General features: G+C 42.8%; 13 protein-coding genes across 13 annotated transcripts; 3 read left to right on the top strand and 10 right to left on the bottom strand.

Moving 5' to 3' along the window:
- Nucleotides 1-77: 77 nt before the first annotated feature.
- K450DRAFT_235723 (uncharacterized protein) lies at nt 78-2,174 on the bottom strand. Its single transcript, XM_051588137.1, has 7 exons — nt 1,853-2,174; nt 1,650-1,717; nt 1,449-1,572; nt 1,282-1,391; nt 993-1,207; nt 594-899; nt 78-518 (listed from the first exon to the last, which is right to left on the bottom strand). The coding sequence occupies exons 1-7, from the start codon at nt 2,017-2,019 to the stop codon at nt 234-236; spliced, it is 1,275 nt and encodes a 424-aa protein (XP_051445740.1). The 5' UTR covers nt 2,020-2,174; the 3' UTR covers nt 78-233.
- Nucleotides 2,175-2,209: 35 nt separating this feature from the next.
- On the bottom strand, nt 2,210-5,107 carry K450DRAFT_235715 (uncharacterized protein). The gene is made up of 4 exons (XM_051588136.1): nt 4,579-5,107; nt 4,395-4,505; nt 4,184-4,329; nt 2,210-4,112 (listed from the first exon to the last, which is right to left on the bottom strand). The coding sequence occupies exons 1-4, from the start codon at nt 4,781-4,783 to the stop codon at nt 2,394-2,396; spliced, it is 2,181 nt and encodes a 726-aa protein (XP_051445739.1). The 5' UTR covers nt 4,784-5,107; the 3' UTR covers nt 2,210-2,393.
- Nucleotides 5,108-5,201: 94 nt separating this feature from the next.
- Nucleotides 5,202-6,177, bottom strand: K450DRAFT_270783 (uncharacterized protein; the record flags this gene model as incomplete). Its single annotated transcript, XM_051592978.1, has 6 exons — nt 5,202-5,299; nt 5,363-5,534; nt 5,598-5,687; nt 5,748-5,786; nt 5,893-5,997; nt 6,073-6,177. 6 exons carry the CDS (start codon nt 6,175-6,177, stop codon nt 5,202-5,204), a joined length of 609 nt encoding a protein of 202 aa, XP_051445738.1.
- On the bottom strand, nt 6,103-7,715 carry K450DRAFT_235699 (uncharacterized protein). The gene is made up of 5 exons (XM_051588135.1): nt 7,514-7,715; nt 7,219-7,448; nt 7,006-7,139; nt 6,787-6,928; nt 6,103-6,703 (listed from the first exon to the last, which is right to left on the bottom strand). Exons 1-5 carry the CDS (start codon nt 7,639-7,641, stop codon nt 6,246-6,248), a joined length of 1,092 nt encoding a protein of 363 aa, XP_051445737.1. The 5' UTR covers nt 7,642-7,715; the 3' UTR covers nt 6,103-6,245.
- A 5-nt stretch (nt 7,716-7,720) lies between these two features.
- On the bottom strand, nt 7,721-10,510 carry K450DRAFT_235693 (uncharacterized protein). The gene is made up of 12 exons (XM_051588134.1): nt 10,320-10,510; nt 10,224-10,240; nt 10,024-10,094; nt 9,874-9,964; nt 9,685-9,797; nt 9,476-9,618; nt 9,288-9,388; nt 9,092-9,218; nt 8,957-9,015; nt 8,838-8,882; nt 8,714-8,766; nt 7,721-8,644 (listed from the first exon to the last, which is right to left on the bottom strand). Exons 1-12 carry the CDS (start codon nt 10,331-10,333, stop codon nt 8,051-8,053), a joined length of 1,428 nt encoding a protein of 475 aa, XP_051445736.1. The 5' UTR covers nt 10,334-10,510; the 3' UTR covers nt 7,721-8,050.
- An 892-nt stretch (nt 10,511-11,402) lies between these two features.
- Nucleotides 11,403-13,473, bottom strand: K450DRAFT_235682 (uncharacterized protein). The gene is made up of 10 exons (XM_051588133.1): nt 13,415-13,473; nt 13,234-13,324; nt 12,852-13,148; nt 12,702-12,781; nt 12,464-12,612; nt 12,269-12,398; nt 11,991-12,190; nt 11,852-11,908; nt 11,685-11,781; nt 11,403-11,604 (listed from the first exon to the last, which is right to left on the bottom strand). Exons 1-10 carry the CDS (start codon nt 13,439-13,441, stop codon nt 11,497-11,499), a joined length of 1,236 nt encoding a protein of 411 aa, XP_051445735.1. The 5' UTR covers nt 13,442-13,473; the 3' UTR covers nt 11,403-11,496.
- Nucleotides 13,474-14,677: 1,204 nt separating this feature from the next.
- Nucleotides 14,678-16,333, top strand: K450DRAFT_235671 (uncharacterized protein). Its single transcript, XM_051588132.1, has 7 exons — nt 14,678-14,898; nt 14,987-15,084; nt 15,150-15,240; nt 15,303-15,352; nt 15,438-15,597; nt 15,718-15,906; nt 16,082-16,333. Exons 1-7 carry the CDS (start codon nt 14,787-14,789, stop codon nt 16,249-16,251), a joined length of 870 nt encoding a protein of 289 aa, XP_051445734.1. The 5' UTR covers nt 14,678-14,786; the 3' UTR covers nt 16,252-16,333.
- Nucleotides 16,334-16,955: 622 nt separating this feature from the next.
- K450DRAFT_299235 (uncharacterized protein) lies at nt 16,956-19,315 on the top strand. The gene is made up of 5 exons (XM_051593702.1): nt 16,956-17,332; nt 17,434-17,700; nt 17,799-17,853; nt 17,932-17,995; nt 18,063-19,315. The coding sequence occupies exons 1-5, from the start codon at nt 16,984-16,986 to the stop codon at nt 19,122-19,124; spliced, it is 1,797 nt and encodes a 598-aa protein (XP_051445733.1). The 5' UTR covers nt 16,956-16,983; the 3' UTR covers nt 19,125-19,315.
- A 71-nt stretch (nt 19,316-19,386) lies between these two features.
- Nucleotides 19,387-20,518, bottom strand: K450DRAFT_235664 (uncharacterized protein). The gene is made up of 4 exons (XM_051588131.1): nt 20,417-20,518; nt 20,229-20,349; nt 20,029-20,162; nt 19,387-19,946 (listed from the first exon to the last, which is right to left on the bottom strand). Exons 1-4 carry the CDS (start codon nt 20,480-20,482, stop codon nt 19,731-19,733), a joined length of 537 nt encoding a protein of 178 aa, XP_051445732.1. The 5' UTR covers nt 20,483-20,518; the 3' UTR covers nt 19,387-19,730.
- A 134-nt stretch (nt 20,519-20,652) lies between these two features.
- K450DRAFT_235661 (uncharacterized protein) lies at nt 20,653-22,137 on the bottom strand. The gene is made up of 5 exons (XM_051588130.1): nt 21,825-22,137; nt 21,132-21,730; nt 20,946-21,064; nt 20,836-20,878; nt 20,653-20,718 (listed from the first exon to the last, which is right to left on the bottom strand). The coding sequence occupies exons 1-4, from the start codon at nt 22,119-22,121 to the stop codon at nt 20,856-20,858; spliced, it is 1,038 nt and encodes a 345-aa protein (XP_051445731.1). The 5' UTR covers nt 22,122-22,137; the 3' UTR covers nt 20,653-20,718; nt 20,836-20,855.
- A 114-nt stretch (nt 22,138-22,251) lies between these two features.
- Nucleotides 22,252-22,874, top strand: K450DRAFT_235658 (uncharacterized protein). The gene is made up of 4 exons (XM_051588129.1): nt 22,252-22,385; nt 22,465-22,557; nt 22,622-22,633; nt 22,705-22,874. Exons 1-4 carry the CDS (start codon nt 22,289-22,291, stop codon nt 22,806-22,808), a joined length of 306 nt encoding a protein of 101 aa, XP_051445730.1. The 5' UTR covers nt 22,252-22,288; the 3' UTR covers nt 22,809-22,874.
- On the bottom strand, nt 22,705-25,020 carry K450DRAFT_235653 (uncharacterized protein). Its single transcript, XM_051588128.1, has 9 exons — nt 24,594-25,020; nt 24,479-24,517; nt 24,245-24,394; nt 24,062-24,183; nt 23,890-24,000; nt 23,634-23,820; nt 23,471-23,571; nt 23,311-23,386; nt 22,705-23,252 (listed from the first exon to the last, which is right to left on the bottom strand). The coding sequence occupies exons 1-9, from the start codon at nt 24,615-24,617 to the stop codon at nt 22,941-22,943; spliced, it is 1,122 nt and encodes a 373-aa protein (XP_051445729.1). The 5' UTR covers nt 24,618-25,020; the 3' UTR covers nt 22,705-22,940.
- On the bottom strand, nt 24,444-25,941 carry K450DRAFT_235649 (uncharacterized protein). The gene is made up of 4 exons (XM_051588127.1): nt 25,809-25,941; nt 25,399-25,744; nt 24,594-25,317; nt 24,444-24,517 (listed from the first exon to the last, which is right to left on the bottom strand). The coding sequence occupies exons 1-3, from the start codon at nt 25,869-25,871 to the stop codon at nt 24,761-24,763; spliced, it is 966 nt and encodes a 321-aa protein (XP_051445728.1). The 5' UTR covers nt 25,872-25,941; the 3' UTR covers nt 24,444-24,517; nt 24,594-24,760.
- Between the last annotated feature and the right edge of the window lie 12 nt (nt 25,942-25,953).

Genomic DNA, 25,953 nt, shown 5'->3' with positions numbered 1-25,953 from the left:
ATCTGCAACACAATGGTGACTTCAGCGTCCCGTTGCCTTGGGACTCTTTGGCAAACTTTATATTTTCCACAAATACATGGGGGATAACAAACCACAATACAATAACTTTAATATGTCTTTTTTTGCGATATTTGTTTGCGAAATACGTTACACTCTGCTGCAGGTATGACAAAGTGAGTGGGTAATGACAGATCTATAAAACACTATATACTAGAGATATACATATGTACTATCTAGTTGGCAAAAGCAGGGATACCAGTGATGGCCTTGCCGAGAATGAGGGCGTGGATGTCGTGGGTACCTTCATAGGTATTGACAGCCTCAAGGTTAGCGGAATGACGAATGATGTGGTATTCGTCAGAGATACCGTTTCCACCAAGCATGTCTCTGCATTCACGGGCGATGTTGATAGCCTTTCCGCAAGAGTTGCGCTTAATCATGGAGATCATTTCAGGAGCAAGTTGGTCGCTATCCTTCAGACGACCGACTTGAATACAAGCTTGAAGACCAAGAGCAATCTAAATGAAAAGAAGGGGGTGAGATACATCATACCGTAAAAAAACATCGTATATCTCTATGGAAGCACTGCATACCTCAGTATGTGCATCGGCCATCTTCTTTTGAATAAGTTGGTTGGCAGCCAATGGGCGGTGGAACTGCTTGCGGTTCAAGGTATATTCACGAGCTTGGTCCAAGCAGAATTCTGCAGCACCCAAGGCACCCCAAGCAATACCGTATCGAGCATTGTTCAAGCATCCGAATGGACCCTTGAGACCCTTGACGTTGGGAAGCATGTTCTCAACAGGTACCTCAACATCATCCATCATGATCATACCAGTGATGGAAGCTCTCAGAGAGAACTTACCCTTGATAGCGGGAGCCTCAAGACCCTTCATGCCCTGTAAATCCCAAAGAAACCCCGCAGAAGAATAACATTAGACTATGCAGCACTTATCCATAACAAGTCGCTGAACCCTCTTTCTTGATCTTACCTTCTCCAAAATGAAACCACGGATAGCACCATCTTCGTCAAGGTTTCTGGCCCATACAACAAAGACATCGGCAATGGGAGAGTTGGTGATCCAAGTCTTGCTACCACTGATAACATAGTGGCCATTGACCTTCTTGGCGACGGTTTCCATACCAGCTGGATCAGAACCGTGGTTAGGTTCAGTGAGACCAAAGCAACCAACAAGTTCACCACGGGCTAAGAATAGAAAGAATGCATAGAACAGGTTAGAGAAAGCGATGCAATGACTCACACACTAAAACGTGGCTTACCGAGCTTGGGCAAGTATTTCTCCTTCTGTTCGTCGGAGCCATAAGCATTGATGGGGTGCATAACGAGAGAAGACTGGACCGACATGGCCGATCTGTAGCCTGAATCAACTCTGTGGAAAGGTCAGCGAAGGGTTCCCCCCAAATGGCAAATGCTCCACTCAACTTACCTTTCAACTTCACGAGCGGTCAAACCATAGGCAACAGAGGAAACGCCAGCGCAGCCATAATCCTTAATGGTGGAGCCCAAAAGACCCAGCTCACCCAATTCATACATGATATTTCTGTCAAAGACTACACGACCAATGAAAAAGCGGGGTTAATTACAATACGTGGGAAAATTCTCTCACTGCATCCTAATTCACACATACCTTCGTTGCGATACGCATCAATAACACGAGGCTGAAGTTTTTCTTGACAGTATTCGCGTGCGGTGTCTCTAGTAGAGTAAATAGATACGTTTAGTTTGATATGGATCATAGCATGGTATAATAGTTTGAGCAACCGTATTGATCTCGCCCGCGCTATACGTTTGACAAGGCAGTCTCTCACAGCTCCAGCCAAGATATCTTACCTAACAGCAATTTCCTCGTCCGTCAGTTGGGATTCGAGATTAAGAGGATCGACCCAGTTGTATTTAACAAAGTTCCTGGTCTGGTTGAAGACGGCAGGGGCAGAGAGTTTGTGAGCAGCAGGAGCCAACTTGCTGGCAGTAGAACGCAACATTCCTAATGAGAGCATGGTATGTGCAAAAAAGAGAATGAGTTTTCCAAAGAGATTGAAAGGGAAGTAGAACTCAAAAGGGCTAAAACTCTGGACGTATTATCGATGAGTCAGTGACTTTCATTGAAAGCCTTCCAGGCCTTTTAAAGAGACGGCTACACGTGATTCCCCGCAAGTTCACTGGGTGGGCGGACAGTGAATTAGTCAATATGTGTGGGTAGGTACAACAAAGGAGTTTATTTTATTTTTCAAAAGTTTTCTGATAGAACCAAAAGGAAAAGAAAAAAATCATGTACAAAGTAGAAAGGGAAAAAAAAAAGGTTTTGGTTATATACTACAAAAGAAAGAAGACCTTGTTGAGTTCGTATGAATGAAAGCAATAACCCAAGACATCATTTCTTTGCGTGGTGTAAATCCTTCATTGACGACCCCTTTTGATGCATCTTCTCATTATATCCGCCGGTCCGCGTTGACGTCGTTTTCGGTTTAAAAGGCTTTCGTGGCGGTTGGCGGCCGACTTGCTGCCAATCTTCTGCCTTTTGTCCAATCTCTGGTGACCAGTTCTCGCCACCTTTGTTCGCTTTGATCGATCCAGTCGTAGAACCTTTGGAATGGCGTTCGCGGCGTTCACCTTTCTTGTCTGCATCCAATCGTGGATGGTTAAGGTTTTGATAAACATGGCTATTCATTTTTCCATATACGCGTCTACCCGATCTGCGACCCTCTTCTTTGTCCATGATGGTATGATTCGCCATTTGCTGGGCAACGCTAGATACCTCAGATTCCATGGACGATGGAACCCATGGTTGAGCATGAACGGCGTCTCGAAGGGACGTTAATCCGTTCTGTCTCTTGTCTTGTTGAGGCTGCTTTCCGACTCCGTCGACCATCATCATTTCGGGCTGCACTTGGTTGGATCGGTCAACCCCGCTCTCCCAATTTCCCCCCCACCCGTCGTGCTTTGCTGTCCAGGAGTCGGCTAAAGCATCTCTTTTTTCCGGCCACCCATGTTTTTCAGCGTTGCTTGATTTAGACCACATACCATCAGGACGGTCTTCGCCCCACGATGTAGACGTTTTTTCGGCAGATGGGATAGTTTCCCAGTCTATTTTAGGCTCCCAAGCTTGCTGGAGTCGTTTGTGAGTGTTCCATCCAACATTGGATCTTCGGTCTCTGGTTTGTTGCAACAATTTTTTGTAGGATGAGTTGGATAGTTCACGATGTCTCTGCCGAGTGTTTCTCTGTCCATGATCGTGCCGTTCTCGCTTGGTCCTGTCTTCTTCATGAGGTATAATATCGTCCATGGCAAAGATACCATCATTGTCTCGCGTAGGTACGTTTTGAGACTTATACTGATCCACATCTGACCAAGCCTGTTGCTTGTCACTATTGGTATTTTTGGCCGTAGTTCCTTGATCAGACACCGTAGACAAAACTTCTACGTCATTTCCTCGTAGATAGGATCGATCAAAAGGTATGACATATTCGGAATAAGGACCATCCTCTTTCGCCCCTTCAAACAAAGATCTTAGGTAACCATAGTCAGGTTCATCGTCAAATTTAAGTGCTCTTGCATATTCAATGTACTTGAGGAAAGCCAAGGGAAGGCCAGCACATAAATCTTGAAGCATGATCATTTCCTTCGCTTCTCGCATTTTATCCCATCCCAATCTGGAATTTCGAGCTTGGATGCCAGTCCACGGTAGAGATCCCATGGCCAAATCAATTAATAAATAGCCAATGCTCTCCATATCATCTCGTCTTGAATGTTCCTTGCCGCGATGAACGTTGAGGGAGGCATAACGAGCGGTGCCCGTTTTATTACGAATGCGACGTTTGCCTTCGGGGTAGGGCTTATTTGTACTTGGATTTCGCCACCAGGAAGCTAATCCAAAGTCAATGGCAAAAATTTTAAGGGACGATGGATCTTGCTCCTCGAAAAGGACTTTGCACGAAGGTCGAGCAGCCTCATAAACCATGAACCCATTGTCTGTCTGAGTTTCAAAGCATTCAGGGTCAGGCAAGCGAAAGGATGCTGGAAATAAGAAGTTGTCAGGTTTGATGTCTCGATAGATGATGCCTCGACTATGAATGTGTTCTATAGTGTTGATCTTTGGGTGATGTTAGCAGCGAAATTCCAATTAGGACAGAAATTTGCCGTGATGTGGCTATTGGTACTGACCAGCTGACATGCAATATTCAGTGCAACATCCAAAGTGAAATCTGAAACAGCCTGTCGCAATAGTTTGAGACTTGGGCCAAGTAGATCAACCACAATACAATTAAAATCGTCATGCTCGCCATACCAGTGGCAAGCGGGTATGCCAGCTGTTGAAATCGTGTCAGTGATCCATGTTGGCCAGTAAGAAGATGATCGGGGCATATTTACTTACGTCCTCCTACAAGGGCATCGTACATAATACTTTCATGCTTGAGTTGGGGATGTCTCATTGATTTAGGCTCTCGTTTAATGGCATATGAACGATTGGTATCAATGTCTCGTGCTGTTGCAGTAATTCACGTTAATGTTATATTCATGGGCATTGTGGGGATTTGCTAAAAACGTTAAAACCTTACCTTCAAACACCTCTCCAAATGATCCTTCACCAATGCGGCCTAATACTAGCCATTGTTCTCCAACCAATATATCATTGCTGTTTGCACTTAGAGCGGTGCGTGCGCTTTCAACCGAAGAGGTGTAATGGGGTACTTGATAGGATGATTTAACAAACGTAGGTGACTCTGGGCTCGACTTCGTGTGGACGGCGTAGGTGGTTGACATGACAGATGCGATGATAGAGACGTATGGGGGGGACAATATTTTGCAGGTTATAGAGCAGGCTGACGGAAAAGTCCAAGGCACCACAATAGCTTTGTGGGGAGGAGGTCTAGAGATGCCTTGAGACTGTTTCCTGCCGCAGAATGGAAAGAGCTTTGACGATACGAGAGCAGAAGACTTCCTTTTTCACAACAAAGGAGTCTGTTTTCAAAAGGCGTCTGGACTACGGAAAAAGGCGAGCGGTGTGATGGGGCGAAGGGCAATGTCAATGAGCTGTTTAGTTAGGCGATGGAGTGGAAACAGGAAAAGTCGGGTGAGAAAAAAAATGGCCAGACAGCAGGTGGTTTGTAGGGAAAAAAATTGACTTGGAATTTTCAATAAAACGCTGTGATGTAACAGCAAGGTTTCTATAACATGTTTATTACTTCAAGTCATTATCGTTCAAATGGCTTTGTACATTATGAACTGTCAGATTGATTTCTTCTACGATGGTTTCTACCTCTGCCATGGCTCCGACACCTGTTACCATTGAGGTGTTAGCTCACACGGACATAGTAGGTCTCTGACACATTTTAGACTCACCAAGATCTCCGCAGGCTAATAGTTTACTGATGGGTGGTATAATCTTGTAGCCAAGGAAGGATTCAAGTGTTTCAAGCTGTTTGGCTGTAAATGGATGCGTCCACATATTGGTGTTCATGGCTGGGCATACCAGAACTGGTCTAGCCGGATCCCAAGCCCGAAGGACACATGTCTATTCAATGAAGTGTCAAGATGATATGTGCAAATCGTATTCTAAGATAGATGCACTATTTACCAGAAGGTTATCACAAAGTCCAGTAGCGACTTTGGCAAGCGTATTGGCATCCAATGGCGCCAGCACCATAACATCTGCCCAGTTGCGTAACTATATGTAGGTTCATAAGACGCCTATTCGTGTGACCCAGCCTACCATCGTGTTACTTACATCAATATGCAGAACGGGATCTTTTATTTGACGCCATGCCTGCCGTACAAAGAATTAGTTGGTAAGCGGGAAAACATAAAAAATTATCTATCATATGCAAAAATGGCCAATGTTACTCAGCACCAAACAGGTAGCGAGCACTTACATTCCACTCATCCTCATCTGTAATCACCTCTGCTTCAACATCAGACGCTTTGAAAAAATGGAGTGCAGGTTTTGTTGTGACCACTTTAATATCATACTCTGGATTCTGAAGGAACAAAAGGGGCGATTACTAAACACAGATAAATGGAATGCTATGGAGTCGAGATGTTTTTATTCATACTTGTCGTAATAAGTGAACAAGCTTTGGTATCTTAATGCTGGCCACACTCCCAGTAGCGCCGACCAAAATATGTAGTTTTCTAGTGGTTGATGGTGTTTCTGTCATGAGAGTTGCATTGTCAACGCAACGACACCAGCAACTCAAATATCCGGAAAATTTGGCTGTCACAGACCTCAGCGTTTGCCTTTTTTGCCACCACCGCTGAATCCTTTTTTCTTGCTGCCACCTTTGCTGCCGCCGCCCTTGCTGCCTCCACTACTGCCTTTTCCTTTTCCTTTTCGTTTGATAGCTTTGAGCTTCATGTCTTGTCGGTTAACGCGTTTGATCTCGGTCTTGCTCAGCGTGAGTGTTGATCCCTGCATTTTGCCAATACCGCTGTCGATACCTCTGTCTCGTCGTTTGCGTTCTTTAGGCTTGGAGGCTGCAGCATAGAGATGCTTCATAGACTTGTCGTACATTCCAATGTTCTTGGCGTGCTGTAACTTCTTTTCATCACGTTCCTTCTGTTTCTTTTCCATGCCCAGTCTCATCGCTATTGGTCGCTGCTCAGGTTTAGATTTCTTAACACCTAGACTTTCTAATTTGTTCATGTTGAATTTTCGTCGTTCTTTGCCGGACATCTCCTCCATTTCTAAAGCAAAAATGAACAGAGTTAGAACGTAAAATACCCGATGCACCACGTTTCCACCAAACACTATTGTTATCAATACGCACCATATTCTTCTAGTAGCTTGGATGTAGCCAATAATTCTTTCAATTCACGATCATGAGCCAAATTTTCCTCTTCTTCTTCCATTTCTTTGACTGATTTAGGTGGCGGCGGTGGAGGAGCTTCCATCTTGGCGACCTTCGATGACTGCGAGAGTAAACATTGAGATATCAGAATTAGCATTGTAGATTGGTTTTTTGAGGAGGGAGATCGTAGCAACTCACCATGAACGCCCTATAATCTGCTTTAGAGGACCCTGTTATTGTCTTTTTGACCGCTTCAGCAAAGACCACAACTTCTGGTCCTTTTGACTTTGTCGAATGGCTTGTCTCTTCTTCTTGTACAGTTTGCCCGTTGGCTACACTCGCTGAAAAATTGGCATCATCGAATGAGTACTTGCATTGATCCCAGTCACGCACAAAACCATCACCCCTTACCTAAGCCAAACAATTGATCTATTTCATCTTCATCCTCAAAGGCTTCCAAATCCTCATCAGGAAATACAGGAAGCTCTGAATCCACAGGTGCGACTTCCATTTTCTCAACTACCTTCTTCGCCTTCTTGGGTGTCTTCTTTGAGCTGGTGTCGACCGATTGCATAAACTGTTCTCCAAATTTGTTGAGCTTCTTCAAGAGATCATTCTCGCTAATTTCATTCTTCGCTGGTCTATGAGGAGTGTCAGTACCAGGATTTTGATTCACATGCATATCTACCACTAGGGTTAAACGTACATTGTTCGAGATTTCTTCTTTTCCACTAATGAAGTTCCTTCGCTCTTTCTTTTCTTTGCTTGCGACAGGAATGAATTGGAGTTGGACTTGGCCTTGATGGACGAGATCAGTTCGTCCACGGAAGGCATGTTGTATACGAGTAATGGATTATTCGAGGCTATGAATTCAGATCAAATGGCACTGAAGGGTAACTTTTTTTTTTTTTTTGGCGGCCAGTGTGACTGTATTTTGGAAAGAATGCCGGCATGTTTCCCTTCGAACCATCAGCGCTAAAACTTTCAATGATCTGAACTATCACAGTATACCTTTTGCTGTCCCACCTGGGAACAGTTATTTTTATGGTGACTCACAAAATGAGCAATATACGAGAAGGCAGATACGAGTCTCGCAAATACAGAGGATAAACATCCTAACGCAAACGTCGTAAGCTACCATAATTACAATGTTACTAAAGACATACTCAAAAAGAATGATGAGTAAGAAAGTGAAAATAAAAAGCAAATGTTAATACAAAGTTAACAGAAAATGGCTTTGTTCTTAAATAGGTGGTGGAAGCTTTCTATCAGGAGATCGTCTCAGCCAATCGTTCACCATTTCCTCGCCAGTTCCGCGATTTCGGTCATGTATCCAAGCTTCTTCGAACATGCTCGGAGGGACTTCTGAAGGAGCAATGCTCATATATCTGCTGTCGGGCTTTTCACTTTCGCTACGATCGTCAAACGATTCGTATCTGCCTCTATTAATTGGACGCATTGGAAACTCTTGACGTGGGCTTGAGGGAGATCCGGTGTTATATTGCTTGGTTGTTGGGCTGACCATGGTAAATGTCAGGGATGAGTTAGTGTACGGGTCAGAGATAGCGATGCTCTCGTGGCCAGTGTTGCGGGTGAGCGATGCGGTGTCGTTTGTCAAAGAGGTGGGGTATTCCACGATGGCGGGAGTCATGGGTCGGTGAACGCTATCTGTATGTTGCATCTTGCTTTGTTCGCCATTGTATGAAATATAGTTGGATACACGACTGTTGAATTTATTACCAGGCGCAGTATCATGTGCAGTACCAATAGGACGAGTTGATTCCATCTGTGATGTGACGGGGCCGGCATAAAGCTTGCGGGGGTGGAAGACCATGATCTTTGAGCAAACAACATCGTTAGTATTCGGATAACCTTACCCATCTTAACTACAGCTCATTGAACTTACAAATAACAACCACAAGAAGACTGTGCAGATGTTGACGTTGCTGATAAGCAAATCTAAAGAATGAACAGGTTAGTTGACATTGTTTCAATACTGAGGCAGTAAAGACGTGTAACATGATAAATACCGATGGCGAACTTGTTATGATTAATGATTGCATTTGTGGTTAAACCTAATATGTAGATATGCATTCAGTACCACGAAGAAAAAAATGGACATGCTACTTCAATGCTCGGAGATACTTACCGTCGACGCACAGAATGACAAAGGAAGCTCCGTACAAAAACAAGATGATAGTCATCAAGCTGTTTAAGATTTTATCAGTAAGGCGGTTCATTTCGTTGGTTGCCAATTAGGAGGATAATATTTTTTTGCACTTACACATTCATCTCCATAAAGTATGTTAGCTTAGTTACAATAGCTTTGCCGTTCGTTGCATTATGCGTCTTGCTAATTAAAGCTCGGAAGCGGAAATGGGAACGAACACCGAAAGCAGCGATCACAAGTGCTAGTGAGAGTTATCAGGAATATAAGCAAAAATCATCAGTTTTTCCTTTTGATCAGCTCTATGACCTACCTTCAATGCCATAGGCAAGTTCTGGCACAATTTCACTCTTTGTCATATCGTCGCGGAAGGCCCATTGTAGCACAGGGAACAACGCAATACTGATTACGCACCTTGAAAACAAATAATTTTTTTTAATGAGCCAATAAGACTAATGCAACACACAAAAGTTAGTTTGAGAGACATAAAGCACTACTTACCACGCCACATTAGTTTTGAACTCCCAGCTTCCCATAAAACTATGCTTGGCCACTGAGCTGGACAGATAAGACCAAAAGCATTGCAACAAGAAGAAGATACCAGTTTGCAGTGAGAAGGTCACACTTTCCATGTAGTTCATAGTCTAAAAAATCGAATCGCCGTGAGTAAAAGTTTGCAACGCCGATAATCTAGTTATAAGTCAACTTACGGGAAGAATGTCCTTAAACTCCTGGGGCCACAATTGATATGGTGTGCTGACGATATAGCCTGGAGCGACGGCAGTGTAACCGACTGTGTATTTGATTCTCGTCGTTTCAAAATCTATGGGAATCAGAGTATATTGTAAGTATGGGCCGAGTATATTATCACCGTACCTCTGACAATTCCTCTCACTTACCGTAAAACGCCTGAAACGGCATCATTATTAACATCATTACCGTTACTACACTTTTTAGTTCTCCCGTAAAGATTTTTCTGGGATGCAGACACTGTCATCGACAATTAGTACCAGTTCTTTGCACAGGTACACATCAAACTAAAGGCTTACCCGGAATCTATCGGTAGACCAGATGTGATATACTAGGAATACAAAAATGTATACTTCGATAACGGCTCGACCTGTAATGCCCACGGTTGTAATTGTGCTTGTGTAAGCAATTAAAAATTTACTATATCGCTGTCACTCCCCATCGCACAGGAAGGTGTGCCCTGATTTGAAGTGAATGTGATAGATTATGCTGTACGTACCAAGGAAAGAAAAGTCGCTTCATACAGTAAAGGTTATGGATAGTGAGCCGGATGGTCTATGGTATTGAGTCGAAGGTTGCAGAGGTGTTATCTTACCTCAAATGTGTCATTGTAAATCAAGTCGATGCTGGAACGTAGTTAAGGGTCTTTTGATTTAACGAAGCAGTGCTATTGTCTATAAGGATAGACCACCTGGCCAAAGCGCAAATAGAAAGAGAAAGAAGAGAGGCAAGAGTACGAACATGTTCTTGCTCAGGTTTTTCTTAGCCGTTTAACGACTAGTGGGCAACTCAATCAATCAGAGTTTTCGCAGTTGTATCACCTTTGAGATCAAACCTGAGATTTAAATTTACTGCTTCCAATTTTCTCCCCCGCTTGCCTGCTCCATAATGGCAGTACTACACGAGCTGTGTACAACTCGATTTTCATTTTTTGCGGTAGATCTGTTATAAATCCAAGTGGAATTGATGTGACTTGAGTACTTTTTGAGGTTATCTTTCTGTTGATGTATAAATATGTCGTCACTTCCACTTTTTCATCCATGGAAGAAATGGATTCTTACTCCTGCTGGCGAGCTAAAAAGAATATTCTGCTCTTCCCATTGAGGATAGCGATTCACTGCGGACTTCATATGGGGTTTGGAAATGACTTTCTGCGAAGAAGGTTGATGGTAAATTGAGTGGCGAGGTTTACTGGTTACACTGAAATCGGCTTGCATTTCGTGCGCCAAGATACTAATCATAGTCTAACTTACATCTCAGTAGGATAGTTTATCCGTAAAGCATAGCTGTCGGTAGATCAAAAGAGTATTTTTATTGATATGCAGTAGAAACATCTCCTCTCAATCGCATCTCAGGTTCAGATTGCCGCACGCGCTCTGTCTTAATTTGTCTTCATGTCCGTGACCCCGGAATGTGATACAAACACATGAGATCCTAATATCGAGGTGTTTTTGACGGGTACCCTCGAAAAGCGGATATGGATATATGAAGTACAATTTCTACCGTCGTACATGTCTTAAACATCATATTGCTATATTATATTGTACCCAAGCCAAGAATAGATGCTATAGGGACGACGGGGAAAAGAGGTTGTGTTATGCGGGAACAAAGAGGACAAGGACGTCGTGAAATCAATTTTGTCAAAACAAAAAAAATCGAAACTACGCAGGACACCTCAGCAAATATTTCATTATTTTACACAGTGCTTTATTGATAGAGTTAGAAATAGCAGTGGAACATCCAATTGTTATTGCCGGCTATATACGTGGAATTTACCAAGTCACACCTTTTCCTTCAATGGATACTTTAGGTGTCATCCTCTTGGGCCCTGTTTTAATGGCCCTCATTGTGTCCTTCAATCTCTTGAATTTGCCTTCGTTCTATGCGCAGACAAAAAAATTGAATTAAAAATTTCAGTCACCAGAGTTTTGAGCGATCCACATCTGCAACCACTACATACCTTTCCTTTCATTCGGTCGGCACGCACGGTGCTTTGTGGAACAATCTCAAAGTCTGAGGCAAGTGCTTGCGGTATTCTAGCATGCACAGTGTTGCTACTATTATACGATTGACGAAGATGAGTTTCAACCTCATATGCAAGCCAAACATTTCATCGTGTAAACTTACGATTCTGATTCATCTTCTTCTGTTGGTGCAGTGTACCTAGGTCGTCGATAAAAGTTGCTATAATATGAAAGGTTAGGTAAATGCAGGACACTCATTGAGAGAAACTGCTCCGGCTCAATAACATGAAAGATAGTCATACCGATCGTCTTCGTGATATTCTTTGGTTTGTAGTCTTTTTTCGCGATAATCAGCGCTACGGCGTAAGATGGGACGACTCCATTTTGCAACCAGTTGATCTGCCACCCTTTTCACCTTTGGTTCAATACGTGGGCATTTGGTATAAAAGAACATGACACGGCCAACACCGCTCTCTCTCAAGTTATCCGTGCGTATGGGTAACTGGGTAAAACAGAATCATTGCATTGGTAAATTATCAAAGTATTTCATTACGCTATAAAGTAGAGCCTTATCACTCACCTTGGCCAATATGTCCAGCATGTCATTTTGAATATCTAAACTTGGAAGAGAACCATCGGGCAGAGGCTCAAGCCAAAGTTTGATAGCTTCAAGGATCTGATTTTCTAAAAATTGTTCATGCAGGTTTGTCCTAAAATGCAGTATTATTACATGGCCAATATGCTCTCATAACATTCGAATTAGTGAACAACGTACTTGGTAAGAGCAGCAGTCACGGTGTTCAGCATCTTGAGCTTCGATATAGCGGGTCGCTTATCTTCATTGGCAGCAATATCATTGTATGCCGCATCCTTCATTCTATCCCTCAAAGTGGCCATCATCTCATCTGTATTTTTTTCCAATTCCTGCCAAAGTTGTGGGGAAACAATGAATTAGCCTCGTAAAAAAGGTGGGTTTGCTGTAATCTAGGATTCATTTCAAGATGTCTACATACATATTCGTCGACCTTCTTCTTCTTTCGTTTTCCAGATGACAATGCAAGTGCAAACTCCCTGTCCAATTCGTCCCGCATAGCTGTGACATGATCACAATTGTCAGCTTAGCTTACATCAAAGCATTGATTGACCATAAGAACGTCAAATACCTTGTTGGGGGTCGACTTCACCTTGCTCCTCTGATTCAACGTCGTCTTCTGTTCGTGCTCTCTTTTGCTTTTGCATTCTAATTTCTTCAGAAAGATCAATTTTTTCGCCTGACTCTTCATTGTCGTCTCTCTGTCGCTTTTTGAACGATGGAAGTTTAGGACGCGGGGCTGGTTGAGAATCGCCATCTTCTCCATCATTTGCCTCTCCCTCGTCGTAGTCGTCGTCTTGCACTGCGTGGGCTGAAGGAGCGTCTACATTGTCATTATCATACGGTTTGGTGGTGTCGGTGTTACCGGCTAAGGTAAAGGAATCAATATAAGCCCATTAGAGAAACTATTGGCTAGGCGAGCTATCGGTTATTCCAGAGGGTATGAATTGTACCTTCATTACCAAGATCATTGTCTTGATTGTCATCATCGAGGTCAGAGATTCCATCCTCGGATTCGCTGAATAATTCACGGTTGATGGCAGCCTATTTCGCAAATGAGTTGACAGTTGAGAATCTGGGCATCCATTGAGATGTTCATTACAATTATCTAGGCGAGTAGTAATTGTTTCATACCTGTGAGGTCTCTTCTTCGTAAGACATGTTTGCCTGTCAACTACAAAGGTTTTTTCGGCTTGCCAAACTCCTGCTGCCTTAAAGCTGTGCTTGGCCGATTGTGATGTCAGCATTTCAAATCTCGTGAGTACAATTTCTTTACTTTGCTCTCTCAAATCCCACCTGGATGAAAACGTCCCAAATTATTTCATTCCAACGATTGCTATCTAATAAGAATTCAGTGTCGCCAATTGAAGTCTCTAAGTAACCTACTAGTATAAGTGGACTACTGAGTAAAAAAATACTGGATGATAAATATACTTTAGGCTATCACTGAATAACAGCATAGGAGAAGAAAAGCAACATATAGCTCGGCAAGTGGCCCTAAACCCTATTGAGTTACTTAAACCAAACCTCAGTATGATTTCATATAGTAGTGCAAGCTCTATAGAAAGTGAGCCATACCAAGGTGAAAGTTAATGTGTGGACGCTCAAATGAAATACTAATGGATACAACTAAGCCAATGCTAGACCTGACTTCTGCTTAGCTGTGGTACCTTGGTCCGCCTTCAATAGGATAGGGTGGTAAAAGCAAAAAAAAAATGAAATCAAAATCAGTGAAGACTTTTACTTATTGAGCTCACCCACTCAATGATGGGAAAGAGTCAAACAATTCTAGGAGGATTTGACATGGTATTAGCATTCTGTCTCATGAACATCCTTTCGAACGTATCTCGAGAAAACCCTTCGATCGAGACTGTATTCACATAATGAACGAATACATTGCTTTTTATAAAAAGGATGAACTTCTTACTTCTGGAGGTTTCTAACTATTTGAAGTTACCTGGATTTTGTATATGCAATAGGACATACCATCTTTTGACACGGTGTTTTTTGATGCCATGCTGATTCAAAAGTTGTGTTGATGTGCAACTGATGGCAAATCGGCAAGTTCTATCAGTAAGTAATATACATGATTCGTCTAGCTTTTTTTCACAATACAATTTATGAAGAAAAAGTAAACACGTATATATAGAGATATTACTTAGCGAAGCAATCATCGAACCTGCCTTGTAATGTTTGCGTTCATGTCTAAGTGCGATCGTCAAAGAAGAAGGATCGGCAGCACTTTCAAACCTCGGCTTGACAGTCACTACCTCTTCCGATACCATCATTTTTCTTTAGCCTTTCCTTGATCTGATCACTTTTACGACTTATTGCTCAGGGTTGTGATTATGACGAATACAATTTTACCATAAAGAGAACGGCCTTGCAAATCAGGGCACTCCATTGTTCGGTTGATTATTTTGCCGTTCTGTTAAACGGCAAAGTGAATGACTCTTCGTCTTGACGTAGTAGATCTGTGAGCCATTCTTCTTTATACCTCTTCAACATGCCAATAGCAAAAACGAGAGAATACCTTGGCTCGCGTAAGCGAATGATATTATCCTACTTGAAGGATTGGATTCTTGGCATTATGTTCCTCGCCATTTTCCTTGCCATAGGTAAACTTTGACTTGCAGTCCTAGCTTCTGCCACTCCCACGCTTGGCAATCAATTTGACCCTGTTCATTAATACGTTGTATACGGTAGATTATGTCCCCCCATTCCATCAAGAGTTCTATCTGGACGATTGGTCCATTCGATATCCGTACTCAGTCAAAGAGCGCGTGAGCTTCACTGCTCTGTTGGTGGGTGATCCAGCATTGAACTGAAATATTCTGTTGATGTAAAAGCTAATATCGTTCTTCCATAGCTTATTTCTGTTTTGGCGCCGCTTGTGATCATCATAATTATCGCTGGCTTCATCAAGAGAAGTTTTCATGACTTGCATCATGGTCTTTTAGGTATGTTTGCATGTTTGTTACATGCAAGGCAACATGCATATCAGCTTACGACTTCCGATTAGGACTTTTTTTTGCTCTGACATTTACGCTCATGTTCACTGATGTATTAAAGGTAAGCGGAATAGCGTTGTTTAGGACGATAACGATGATATTTGCATTGTGTGTTGGTAATCATTGAATATTGTCGCTACTTCAAGATCACTATCGGTGAACCGCGGCCCGATATGCTAGCACGGTGTGCACCCTCTGTTACGACGTCACCCGTCGAAAGTTTGTTGAGTGTCGCTATTTGCAACGGGGTTGCCAGTATTGATTTGCAGGATGGATTCAAGAGTTTTCCTAGCGGACATTCGTCATGTAAGTGAGACATGTTGGGTATTTATGGGATTTTGCGACCCTCACTCGTCAATTCTGTAACTGACCTTCAATATACTAACGTCGGTCGTTCGCTCGGAAACAACTTTTTATTGCATACAGACTCCTTCGCTGGACTCGGATATCTCAGCTTGTATCTGTGTGGAAAGCTTCATATCTTTGACCATCAAGGACATGTATGGAAGAGCTTTTTGGTCATGGTACCCCTTATGGGAGCTATCCTAGTCGCCATTAGTCGTATAATGGACTATCGTCACCATCCTTGGGACGTGATATTCGGTAGCTTGCTCGGTAAGTAAGCCTTCAGTTTTTTTTATTTATTTTAGGACTCAGTTTTTTCAGGTGTTACACTGGTCCGATGCTATTCAGGGCACACACCGTTATTTTTGCCTCTCTGCAGTGCGTTAGATTGTGGTTGAGCCCAATATTACCAGATCTAATTTTATAACCCACCATTCGCTTCTAGGATTTGCCGCAGCGTACTTCTCATATAATCAATATTACCCCCCTCTGCACGCACACGATTGTCATGTGCCTTTCGAGCCACGCCACCATGTCAAATTGATTCCTGACGAGTCTACGGACGATACTACCAACGCTGATACAGCAACTGTGGGTCGAAATCCTGTGTCCTGACTGTAACACTGTGGAGCCTTGTTTGTTTAAAGTCAAGAACACAACTTTGTACAAGTCCGAACTAGCTGCTGTGTGGCTATGCCAAAAACTTTATACCTCGTCAGCATCATGGGCGCGTTTCAATCAAAGGAGACGGGATTCATCGGTTTCCCAGGTTACTGCACTTAATAATAAATATGTAACAGTTGAAATCTGGGTATTTTGACAGAGACGAGATTGTCGCCATCGCTTCCACCAAAAAAACGCCTACCGGGAATCTCACAAACGGAGTCCAACAAAAAACCTGCTGGCATACTTATTTTAGTAATGGAACTAAACCAGGATTTAGATTTGAGTTCTTTTCTCACTTTCCCTTTCGGTGATGATGGTGAAACTTTAGGAGAATGATTGAAAGCAAAGGGATGCATGGGTCAATGTTTTGAAACCGAATGGAATGTTTCAAGATTTCTATAGGAAGAAAAGAAGGATAGGACGTGTAAGAAAATAGTCATTTAAAAGCATTAGCAAGCTTTCTATTTTAATGGCATTGAGTGGCAAACCTGGTAGAAAGGTACCCCATTTCTAATTTCAGAGAGCGGCTTAAAAAAGGAGGGTGGCATAGACCTCACGCGACGTCGTATGCCCGACCATAATAGGCGGCCACAGAAAATTTTGTTGGTTCGGTAATATAAATTCAATTACATTTTGGATAACTTGTTAAGCTTCTTAGTCACTCATTCTTTCTCTATCGCAATGAAGCTACTGACAGGTCTTGCCTTTATCGCGTCCGCTGTCTATGCTGTTGCGGATGTTCAGTATAGTGTAGTTGCATTTCCCGCCGGAGGTCAATCCGTCTCTGTCTCTGTCGGTGGACAACAGTATCCTTTGGCAAACTCTGCCCAGTACCCTAACATCTATACTGGGTCAGCACCATCCGGATCTACCTACCAATATGTTTTGACTGGTACTAATGGAGCTGCCGAGTCTACTACTCGTAACTTGGCATCAGGCACCAGCAAGACCGGCAATGAATTCTTTAACCGCACCCAAACTGTTTATTCAGTTCCTGGCCTTCCTCAAGCTTTCAACCCCATCTACAACCGTATGTATAGCCTTCAATACATTGCGTTAGCTTTCAGAAAGCGCTCACCAAAACTATCCATTCTCTAACACATGTACCCTTTTTTTCATTTTTGACCGCAGGCTTGGAGACCACTTTTAATCAATCCACCGAAGTCAGCACCATCATTATGTGGGCTAACCAATCTACTTTGGATGCCATGTTGGCTGCCCCTACCACCACCACTATCAAGCAGGTTGAGACTTACAACTTGACTTACATCTCAAGCACAGAAACACATTTCTTTGAAGGTGTTGGATTCCAAGTTAGCGGCAAGTCTACCAAAGACTTTGCAAAGCAATCATACAAATTCTCATTCAATGAATACCAGAACAAAACCACTGACACCCGTAAGCATTGGTCTTATTTGTTGTTCGAGTTTGCCTTTTTGGTCTCTTGTTTATGCCTCTGTTAATTGATATTTACTCTATATGTTCTTGATCAACAGTCTGGGGACGTAAAGATTTTAAGCTCAGAGCTGACGAAACAGATCCTACCTTAATGTAGGTTACTACCATATCTCTTTGATTGCATTCAAAAGACCACCACCACTAACAAACCATTATGTTTTACGCATAAAGGCGTGAAAAGCTTATGTTGGACTCTCTTCTTGCTTCTGGAGCCGCCTCTCTCTCTGGTCAATGGGTTTGTACAACCGTACTACGGCACTAGTGAAATTGCTCAACCTAATTCTAATACAACTTCCTCGCAGGCTCGTCTCTACATCAACAATGTTCCATTTGGTCTTTATTTGATGATGGACGATGGCTCCTCCCATTTTTTTGAAGCCGAGCTCTTCGACGGCAATGATAAAGCTCCTTTGGGTGTAACCTACCAAGGAAACGCTATTGGTGATACTGTTCAAGGCAATTTAGTCTACCTCGGAAATGATTCCACTAAATACTCTGCCGATGCTTACACCGTTGCTGATGATGGCAATGTCAAGGCTGAGCTTAAGGCTGCTCCTCTTGCACCCCTCATGGACTTTTGTCAGAAACTCGGTGAATTCGATCCTTCCACTGCCACTGATGCTCAGCACCCTGGTAACATCACTGAATTGATAGACCCCCAGCACACCTTGATTCACATGGCCCTCAACTTCCTTGGTGGATCATGGGACGGTCTATGGTACGCTGCTAGTAACTATTACTTGACCCAAAACTCCGCCTCTCAGAACTGGACCATCATCACTTATGATTTTGATGAAACTTTCGGTAATGGTGCTACTGCCAATTTGGTCAACGTCTCTTACCAGAACTACGTTCCTACCAACGAAGTCCGTCCTCTCGCCACCAAGTTCTTGGATTCACCCTACTATAAGACTATGTTTGAAACTACTCTCAAGACTATTCTCAAGAGATTCTTCAAGCCATCCATCATCAATCCTCGTCTCGAAGCTCAAATGAAGATGTTGCAAGAAGACATTGCCTGGGACCGCTCTCTTACCAAGAAGTCTCCTGGTACGGATAATCACTGGACCGTCGACCAATTCCTTACCAATGTTAAGACTACCTCTGGAGGTATGATGGGCCTTGAAGAATGGGTTACCCAGCGCTCGGCTGCCACTTGCCAGCAGCTCAATATTACTGACACCGATGACCTTCCTCCCCTGCCTGCGCCGACCTGGAGCAACACCAACATTGTCACTAACACCACCTCAAGCACGAACGGAACTGCCGCTGCTCCCTCTGGTCAAGCTTCTGGAGCTCAGACCACCGCTGTACCTGCTTTGATGACAATCGTTGCTGCCATCACTGCATTTGCCTTATTGTAATACTAGCTGTAAACCAAAACAGATGTCCTCCCCTTTACTTCCACGTTGGTCGTTTATTTCACATTGAGCTTTAATACCAGTGTTACATGAACTGCTTTTACGCTATAAACGTATTATTTGTACTCCATAAAACTTTTTATTAAGGTCTTATAAGATAGACCTTTTCTTTTCGCAATAGCATGTAATGTCTGATAATGTTGAAAATCTTTTTATTGTACCAAAATCTGTGCATGTTTTTTTTTTGGGACTAAGGACCCACTTCGCCCCATGTTCTACCAAAGCGCAGCGTGGCTATCATAGACAGCCTATCAGTAGGGCCACAACAAAGTTACTTGGCGTCAAAGGGCCTCCGGCTGAGGCGAGAAGCTGTTATGTATTACTCCCATTATACTTTCATGGGGCAAGTGACCTTCAAATTTAGTTTACATGAGTACCTTATTCAGTAATACCTTCGCTGCTTGCACTTGTTCTGTTAAAGCCTTTCACATCCCTATTCCCAAGTTTAAACCAATATTACACCATCATATGCTTGCGTTACTTTAAGTGATGCTACAAACTTGAACTTTTGATGAATACATTTAATGCGACAGAAATAGCATGGTTGGTCTACAAATGAATGAGAGAGTATACAGGGGCATCCAATGCCTTGCGACCGTTCAAAAAGTCCAATTCCATGACGAAGACGTATTCAACGACCTTAGCATCGCACTTCTTGATCAGTTCACCAGCGGCACCAGCAGAGCCACCAGTGGCAATCAAATCATCAACAATGACAACACGGGCATTGGGCTTGATGGCGCTCTTTTGGACCTCAAAGACATCCTAAAACAGAGTAGAGAAATATGCCATGTTTAAGTATCCCACGGTCGCTCAAACACTAAAAAACACTGCACCCAAGCCTTACCTCGCCATACTCCTTAGCATAAACGGCTCTAGCGCAGTCGCCAGGAAGCTTTCCAGCCTTGCGAACGGGAGCAAAGGCAGCACCGAGACGAAGGGCAATCAGAGGTCCGAAAAGGAAGCCACGAGCATCAAGACCTATGCACCAGAACGTGATGAGTTTAGGCACTTATCGTGTTTCCTCTTCCCATATTAAAAACTTACCAACAACAACATCAATTTTCTCCTTGTGAGTGGAGGTCAAGTGGTAGACAATGTTGGTGATAAGAGCTTCCACGGCAGTAGGGTCTTGGAAAACTGGGAACATATCCTTGAAGACGATTCCCTAATGTAGCGTGGTCGTGTTAAATTTGGCTCCTAATGACAAGCAGCAACATGAATATATCTCATACCTCCTTGGGGAAGTCAGCATGGGTACCCAGCATGGACTTGATGCGCTCGATGTCGAAGTTGGACATGTTGGTGTTAATGGAATGAAAAAAAAAAACTTTTGCCGAAGTCCGATAGTGAAATTGGCGGAAAATGCGGGCACGTTTTATCTCTCGAAGTTTTTGGCTCACGTGCTATGTTATGAACAAAAACCATTGGGGTATAATCGAAGGTATGAACACATACATTGCAAAAATGATATTAAGCTGTAGTAAAGACTCTTTTCTCATAGTTTATTAACTTCTATTATAATTCATCCACATCGCTATCAATTGAAATTTTAAAATACATTTGACGGGTGCAAGCTATATTGTCATTAATTTGTTTCATGTGTGGCATAATAAACTATGGGGTAGGGACTTCAAATTCTGTGGATTTATACCTTATCGCCAATGACAAAGATCATCCTTTATTGCCTCGGTTACCTACAATCAATAGTTAGGTCAGTATGTTCAGTCTGTCACATTGATACATTGAATTTGATAGACATACCCCATCCCTTCGGGTTATCCTCTTTGTAGACATCCCAGTCCCGAGCCTTCATGGTTTCAGCGTCCAGCGCTTCATAATCGTTATCGTCAATCTCCGGCTTTTTGGGCTGGTCTTTTCCGCTATAAAATGTGTTTGATATTTAGTACCGTGCCAATTCTTATCATATAGTTGATGGATGATACCTACCCTCCTTTGATATGATTACCACGTTCTTCTTCTTGCTGAAGGTATTCGTCGATTGTCATGGTTGGTAGCGCCCATCCCGGCCGGAACACTTGATCTTTGAGTTCTTGTCGTTTACTTGTGATGATGAATGGGCGAAGTGGTGTGCCGGTTTTGGAGAGGAGCGGTCCAGTGGCGTTTCTTGGATCAATTCTAGGTTGGGGTGAGCGCTGGTCGCTGGTATCTCCACGAGCGGCGCGCTCTCGCATCTTCTCCATTTCCAAAACCATAACATATTCTTGATCTATTGACTGAAGGTGCTCGAGTGACTTTATGATCTGGAATTGGACCAATGACATGACCAGGTCGCGCTCAATATCCTCTACATCCATATCGCCTTCACCCGATGTATCTCCAGCCTTGTCTAAAATTTCTTGAAGTTCCTTGATTTTTGCTTCGGTTTCCTTTTCTCGTTTGTATCTATCAATCTTTTGCTCGCGACTGGTGGCGACATTTAAATTAGGAGTCGCATCATTGTCCTGAAATCGCTTAAAAAGCTTTGCATCGACTGGTGATATGACTTGATGGACTTCGCATGTGTGTACAAATTCAACAAGATATTTCTACGGGCGACGGATATTGTTAGTCCATGTGGAGAGATACTGGCTCACTGAGCCAGATCAAACGAGTGCTTATTAATGCCTCCTCTTTACCCACCTTTGCAAGGTCAAGAATCTCTTTTCTATTTCCACCAGTTCTCTGCAACACCAAGCCGCCGAGATACGCATTGACAAGAAGAAATCGCAAGTCATTAACGTTGATGTCCTCCAGAATCTCGTTTTCGCTGAAGATTCCTAATCGTTGTACTAGATCGCTGGCTTTTTCTAGGTAGGCGATCCCTTGCTCGACTTGGCTTTGAAATTGTGGGTCGGCAGAAGCCAGCTTGGACTCTTTTAGGCTGAGATAGGCGCCTTGTCCACGATTGAACAGTTCTGATAGTGAGAGGCTTTCCATTGGTATATAATAGACAGATCTAGCACTAGAAGCAGGCGTTATACGACTCGGATTTCTGCATCAAAATCAAAAAAATCACGTGCTATATAATGAGCTTACAATTTTGAAGCCTTGCAAAAAAAAGCAGGTCATACTTTTTGCCCGTAGATCTGGAATCTATTGCACAAATGTCGTCTAATGATCGCTACATGATGGAAGCATATGAGGAAACAAGACTCCAAAAACTGAAAAGAAAGTGTAGAGAAGAACCCTTTGTACCAGCAGGTAGTGAAATGACATAACGTGCAAAAAACTGTAAGAGTTTGTGTGAATAGCGCATTAATCGCTTTTCTTATCCTGTAAGGTGTCGCATTGACTTGCTTTGCTCTTGGAGCAGCTACTTATGGTATGAAGAAGGGTAAAAGAAGCTATGCTAACAATATGTTGAGAGTACGAGGTAAATATATCGAATTGAGATCTTCTTTAGCTGGATAATAGGATACTGACTTATATATTCATAGTGGCCGCACAAGGTGAAGATCTGACCGTATCACATACAACACATTCAAATGTCTAAACTAACAAATTCATTTAATCACTACAGGATTTACAATTGCAGCTATGATTGTGGGATCGTTTGTGTACTCCCAGAATACCAAAACATCTGCTCGCGAAGGCACTGACAGTGCTCCGTCAAAGCAACAATAGCCAGCATATAGTGCTGTAACAATTATATCACCCTCGACTCACTTCCCTCGGACATTGTAGTATAACATTCAGGAAGAACAACATTTTACTATAATCGCAACGGCCATAAAATCTGTCTATTCGATGTGTTTTTCATTTGTTCTTCTTCGTCTTTTTAACATTCGGCTTGACCCCTCCAGTGCGTTGAAAGTAGTAGTCCAAGAACTCTATCTTGTCTCTAATCCCAAGCGATGTCTTTCTAAGCCGTGCGATGCCTCCCAAAAGTGTCAACAACTGAGCACCAACGCTATCTCCATCATTAGCAACAGCATCCGTGGCAGCATTGGGAATGGCAGCTGTAGGAGCTGCAGTTGGGCTTGTAGAAATCATGTTTGCAATACTGAAATTCGGTGATGAAGGAGATTCATTTGGTGCGAGCCATTTCACCAGCAAAGTGTTTGATACCTATAGAACCTATTAGTGATCTTCATCTGTCATCCAAAGATCCCAATGTTGCACTTACTTGGCAGCAAAGTTTCAAGAAATGAACAGCCTTGTTTCCAACGGTGTAGGTTGGAGAGAAATGGTTGTATTCGTATCTGGAAGAAAAGCATTGTTAGGGCGATGATGACTGCATGGATTGTTATTTCAGATGCTCTTGTTAGAACAAACTATTGACGTACTTCAAGGCTAAAATATGAATTTTAACCTCTTTCTCAGGTAAAGAGAAATCTTTGAATAGAGGAATGAATTTGAGAAGTGCTCGACCGTTGGAAGTTGTTCCCTGTATAACCAATGATTAAAAAGTGAAAAGAGTTGCCTGATAAACGCTTCAGGAAGACTTACTTCGGGAAACACAACAATAGGACCCAATCCTTGCTTCTTTGCCAATTTAGAAGCCTCTTTCAGACTATATGTTTTTGCATCCACTGATAATTCAGGGTATTTTCCACATTGTGCAATAGCCTCCTGTGCAGTAATGAATCTTACTTGATTTGTGGTGGCATCGATCTGGGTGAACAATGGCGAAAATCTAAATTGGTGGATGTATTGTATCAGATCTGTTCTAGCAAACAGGTCTCTAGTGTAGCATGAAACTTACTGAAAGGTCAAGTAGAGAATATCAATGTAAGAGCTGGAGTTGACAATGATCACATCGCCAGAGCCTACAGATACCGAAACTTGCTTCTGATTGCCAGCTGAATGACCACGACTGTGATATAAAAGCAAATCAGCAATACGAAAGACCGACTTGCCAGTCTAGGCCTACTCACCCTCTACGAACAGATACGTTTTCTGAATGGATAATGTAAAATCCTATCACAAATAAGGCCATTCGAGCCAAAATCTTCATCCAAACCGCGTTCCATGTTCGTTGTAGCGGTGGAGCTATCGACTATAGATCCGGTTTAATCAACGGTGCCATTGTAATTCATGGTACGTGAAACGGAACCTACCAAGATGCCACCAATGCCACTGATGAAAAGAACATACAGGCCTAGCAGCACGAATACTACTGCGACTCTCACAATAGCAAGAGCAGGACCAACGAGCAAGCGAATAACGTTTGTGCCAACTGAAAGTACAGTCGTTTCCGATCTTGGTGGCTGAAAACAGTAAAAAAAAAATTGGGTTTACTGAGGTTGAGCAACAGCTTTCAGTCTATGGCCTTGTGAATGTTGATATCTTACGACAGGTGGCAAAAAAGGTTGAATTCCTGTACCGGCATCCTACAGATTGCCAATCAAACGTTTGATTTAGCTACAATCACATTGCCTTTCCATTTTAATCATATTATATATATACCCTCCAGCGTGAGTACTTCTCCATGGTGTGTTAGATAGCACTAACTATACAAATCTAAAGTTTAAAGAAGTAACTGGAATGCTGTCGCTCTTGGAGTTCCAATGAAAGTACTGTTGCGAAATTCAAACGCCGCCAAGATGTTCTGTCCCCCCCGTCTCCCAACTGAATTAAGGGCTGCCAAGATTGGTCTCCGTACTGACACTGTTGTCTTCACCACAGTCCAGATCATGCAGCTGCTCCTCTAAAATTGATATAGAAGCCACATCTCGAACCGATTCATAGAGGACAATCAGTAGTCCAATCTTTTGTCTAAGTATCGGCTCCAAGGTGCTTGCATACTTGCGAATTGAATGTGGATGTAACTCGACCTCCGTTTGAATTTGTTTGATGAGTTCGCTTTCCCTTCTTGATAATGTATTGACTTGAGAATAGGTGAAACGGTGCAAAAGAGGAAGGGTCGAAGATAAAAAGTGCTCGTACTGAACCTTTGGTCGGGAGCTGCACAACAACGACGGATCCATTTGCTTAAATTTTACAAATTCACCACTGGTACTTTCCGAAGGTGTTTTTGAAGCACGATCTTTTCGCACCCACTTGCTGTCACCATAGATGTCGATGAGCTGTTCTTCAATGCTGTCATACCCCATGTTATTCTGGTCATTTACTGTCAGACGGGGTGACCTTCGATGTTGAGGCTTGGAATCGCCTTGGTAAGGTTCTGTAACTGACTGAACATTGTTAGAGGTAATGTTTGAAAACAAAAATATAATAATATTTATTTCTCGCACAGGGGGATCTGTTTTACCTTTAATGCTCAGGCTTTGAACTTCAGGGAGGCTTTCGCTGCTGATACTTTGTACTCTCACTTTTAAGTCGGGCATATTTGGAGCCGCCTCTAGTTTAGGCTTCAAGATGGAAGCAGGCAGTGACCTTGATTTCTTGAGAGATCTTGCAGTTCTCGTACTGGATGTTTCCTTTTTACTGGGTATTATCGAACTGTGTGCGCTTCGTACATCTCTCCCACCTTCTTTTATCGTATGCTTTCGTGTTGTTTCCTTTCGGCTATCAAGACTATCGTCGCTGTCGCAATGAATCCTAGCTTTGCGATCAGCAGCTGCTTGTCTAAGCTTTTCTTGTCTTGCACGCGATCTCTAAAAATAGCAGTGTTATTCAGCTTTCAACGGACGGTACGCAAATTGCAAAAGCCTTCCGTACTTGTACAAATGATTCTGGTATTGAGCTCTGGATAGGGACTTCTTCGGTACTGAGTGAATTCATTGTAACGCAAAATTAGGTAACGTTCCAAAAAGAAAAATATATGAAAATTCGCGAAAGGGAAGAAAAAGAAGAGATCATCCCT

The sequence above is a fragment of the Umbelopsis ramanniana genome (genome assembly GCF_025399195.1).
Source record: "Umbelopsis ramanniana AG unplaced genomic scaffold K450scaffold_19, whole genome shotgun sequence".
NCBI lineage: Eukaryota > Fungi > Mucoromycota > Umbelopsidomycetes > Umbelopsidales > Umbelopsidaceae > Umbelopsis > Umbelopsis ramanniana.
Note: the sequence above shows the minus strand (reverse complement) of the source record. Positions and strands in the feature narration are given on the sequence as shown.

Coding starts and splice junctions, on each gene's coding strand:
- K450DRAFT_235723 (XM_051588137.1), bottom strand. CDS start 2,019: ATGCTCTCATTAGGAATGTTGCGTTCTACTGCCAGCAAGTTGGCTCCT. Junction 1,392..1,448: donor ACCGCTCGTGAAGTTGAAAG/GTAAGTTGAGTG, acceptor ACCTTTCCACAG/AGTTGATTCAGGCTACAGAT. Junction 519..593: donor TGGCCGATGCACATACTGAG/GTATGCAGTGCT, acceptor CTTTTCATTTAG/ATTGCTCTTGGTCTTCAAGC.
- K450DRAFT_235715 (XM_051588136.1), bottom strand. CDS start 4,783: ATGTCAACCACCTACGCCGTCCACACGAAGTCGAGCCCAGAGTCACCT. Junction 4,506..4,578: donor ATTTGGAGAGGTGTTTGAAG/GTAAGGTTTTAA, acceptor TTACTGCAACAG/CACGAGACATTGATACCAAT. Junction 4,330..4,394: donor CGATGCCCTTGTAGGAGGAC/GTAAGTAAATAT, acceptor CGATTTCAACAG/CTGGCATACCCGCTTGCCAC.
- K450DRAFT_235699 (XM_051588135.1), bottom strand. CDS start 7,641: ATGCCTTCCGTGGACGAACTGATCTCGTCCATCAAGGCCAAGTCCAAC. Junction 6,929..7,005: donor CAGATTATAGGGCGTTCATG/GTGAGTTGCTAC, acceptor TTACTCTCGCAG/TCATCGAAGGTCGCCAAGAT. Junction 6,704..6,786: donor CAAGCTACTAGAAGAATATG/GTGCGTATTGAT, acceptor TTTTTGCTTTAG/AAATGGAGGAGATGTCCGGC.
- K450DRAFT_235693 (XM_051588134.1), bottom strand. Junction 9,965..10,023: donor GGTCTACCGATAGATTCCGG/GTAAGCCTTTAG, acceptor TGTCGATGACAG/TGTCTGCATCCCAGAAAAAT. Junction 9,619..9,684: donor AGTTTAAGGACATTCTTCCC/GTAAGTTGACTT, acceptor TCGATTTTTTAG/ACTATGAACTACATGGAAAG.
- K450DRAFT_235682 (XM_051588133.1), bottom strand. CDS start 13,441: ATGTCTTACGAAGAAGAGACCTCACAG. Junction 12,399..12,463: donor GTGACTGCTGCTCTTACCAA/GTACGTTGTTCA, acceptor ACTGCATTTTAG/GACAAACCTGCATGAACAAT. Junction 11,782..11,851: donor GAAGAAGATGAATCAGAATC/GTAAGTTTACAC, acceptor ATCGTATAATAG/TAGCAACACTGTGCATGCTA.
- K450DRAFT_235671 (XM_051588132.1), top strand. CDS start 14,787: ATGCCAATAGCAAAAACGAGAGAATACCTTGGCTCGCGTAAGCGAATG. Junction 14,899..14,986: donor CGCCATTTTCCTTGCCATAG/GTAAACTTTGAC, acceptor TGTATACGGTAG/ATTATGTCCCCCCATTCCAT. Junction 15,353..15,437: donor TGTTCACTGATGTATTAAAG/GTAAGCGGAATA, acceptor CGCTACTTCAAG/ATCACTATCGGTGAACCGCG.
- K450DRAFT_299235 (XM_051593702.1), top strand. CDS start 16,984: ATGAAGCTACTGACAGGTCTTGCCTTTATCGCGTCCGCTGTCTATGCT. Junction 17,701..17,798: donor GAACAAAACCACTGACACCC/GTAAGCATTGGT, acceptor CTTGATCAACAG/TCTGGGGACGTAAAGATTTT. Junction 17,854..17,931: donor GAAACAGATCCTACCTTAAT/GTAGGTTACTAC, acceptor TTACGCATAAAG/GCGTGAAAAGCTTATGTTGG.
- K450DRAFT_235664 (XM_051588131.1), bottom strand. CDS start 20,482: ATGTCCAACTTCGACATCGAGCGCATCAAGTCCATGCTGGGTACCCAT. Junction 20,350..20,416: donor ATGCTGACTTCCCCAAGGAG/GTATGAGATATA, acceptor ACGCTACATTAG/GGAATCGTCTTCAAGGATAT. Junction 20,163..20,228: donor GAAAATTGATGTTGTTGTTG/GTAAGTTTTTAA, acceptor TCTGGTGCATAG/GTCTTGATGCTCGTGGCTTC.
- K450DRAFT_235661 (XM_051588130.1), bottom strand. CDS start 22,121: ATGGAAAGCCTCTCACTATCAGAACTGTTCAATCGTGGACAAGGCGCC. Junction 21,731..21,824: donor AGATTCTTGACCTTGCAAAG/GTGGGTAAAGAG, acceptor CGTCGCCCGTAG/AAATATCTTGTTGAATTTGT. Junction 20,879..20,945: donor GGATAACCCGAAGGGATGGG/GTATGTCTATCA, acceptor TATTGATTGTAG/GTAACCGAGGCAATAAAGGA.
- K450DRAFT_235658 (XM_051588129.1), top strand. CDS start 22,289: ATGTCGTCTAATGATCGCTACATGATGGAAGCATATGAGGAAACAAGA. Junction 22,386..22,464: donor AGAACCCTTTGTACCAGCAG/GTAGTGAAATGA, acceptor TTATCCTGTAAG/GTGTCGCATTGACTTGCTTT.
- K450DRAFT_235653 (XM_051588128.1), bottom strand. CDS start 24,617: ATGGAGAAGTACTCACGCTGGAGG. Junction 24,001..24,061: donor AACGTATCTGTTCGTAGAGG/GTGAGTAGGCCT, acceptor TTTATATCACAG/TCGTGGTCATTCAGCTGGCA. Junction 23,821..23,889: donor ATTCTCTACTTGACCTTTCA/GTAAGTTTCATG, acceptor CCACCAATTTAG/ATTTTCGCCATTGTTCACCC.
- K450DRAFT_235649 (XM_051588127.1), bottom strand. CDS start 25,871: ATGAATTCACTCAGTACCGAAGAAGTCCCTATCCAGAGCTCAATACCA. Junction 25,745..25,808: donor TACCAGAATCATTTGTACAA/GTACGGAAGGCT, acceptor TGCTATTTTTAG/AGATCGCGTGCAAGACAAGA. Junction 25,318..25,398: donor TCAAAGCCTGAGCATTAAAG/GTAAAACAGATC, acceptor ATGTTCAGTCAG/TTACAGAACCTTACCAAGGC.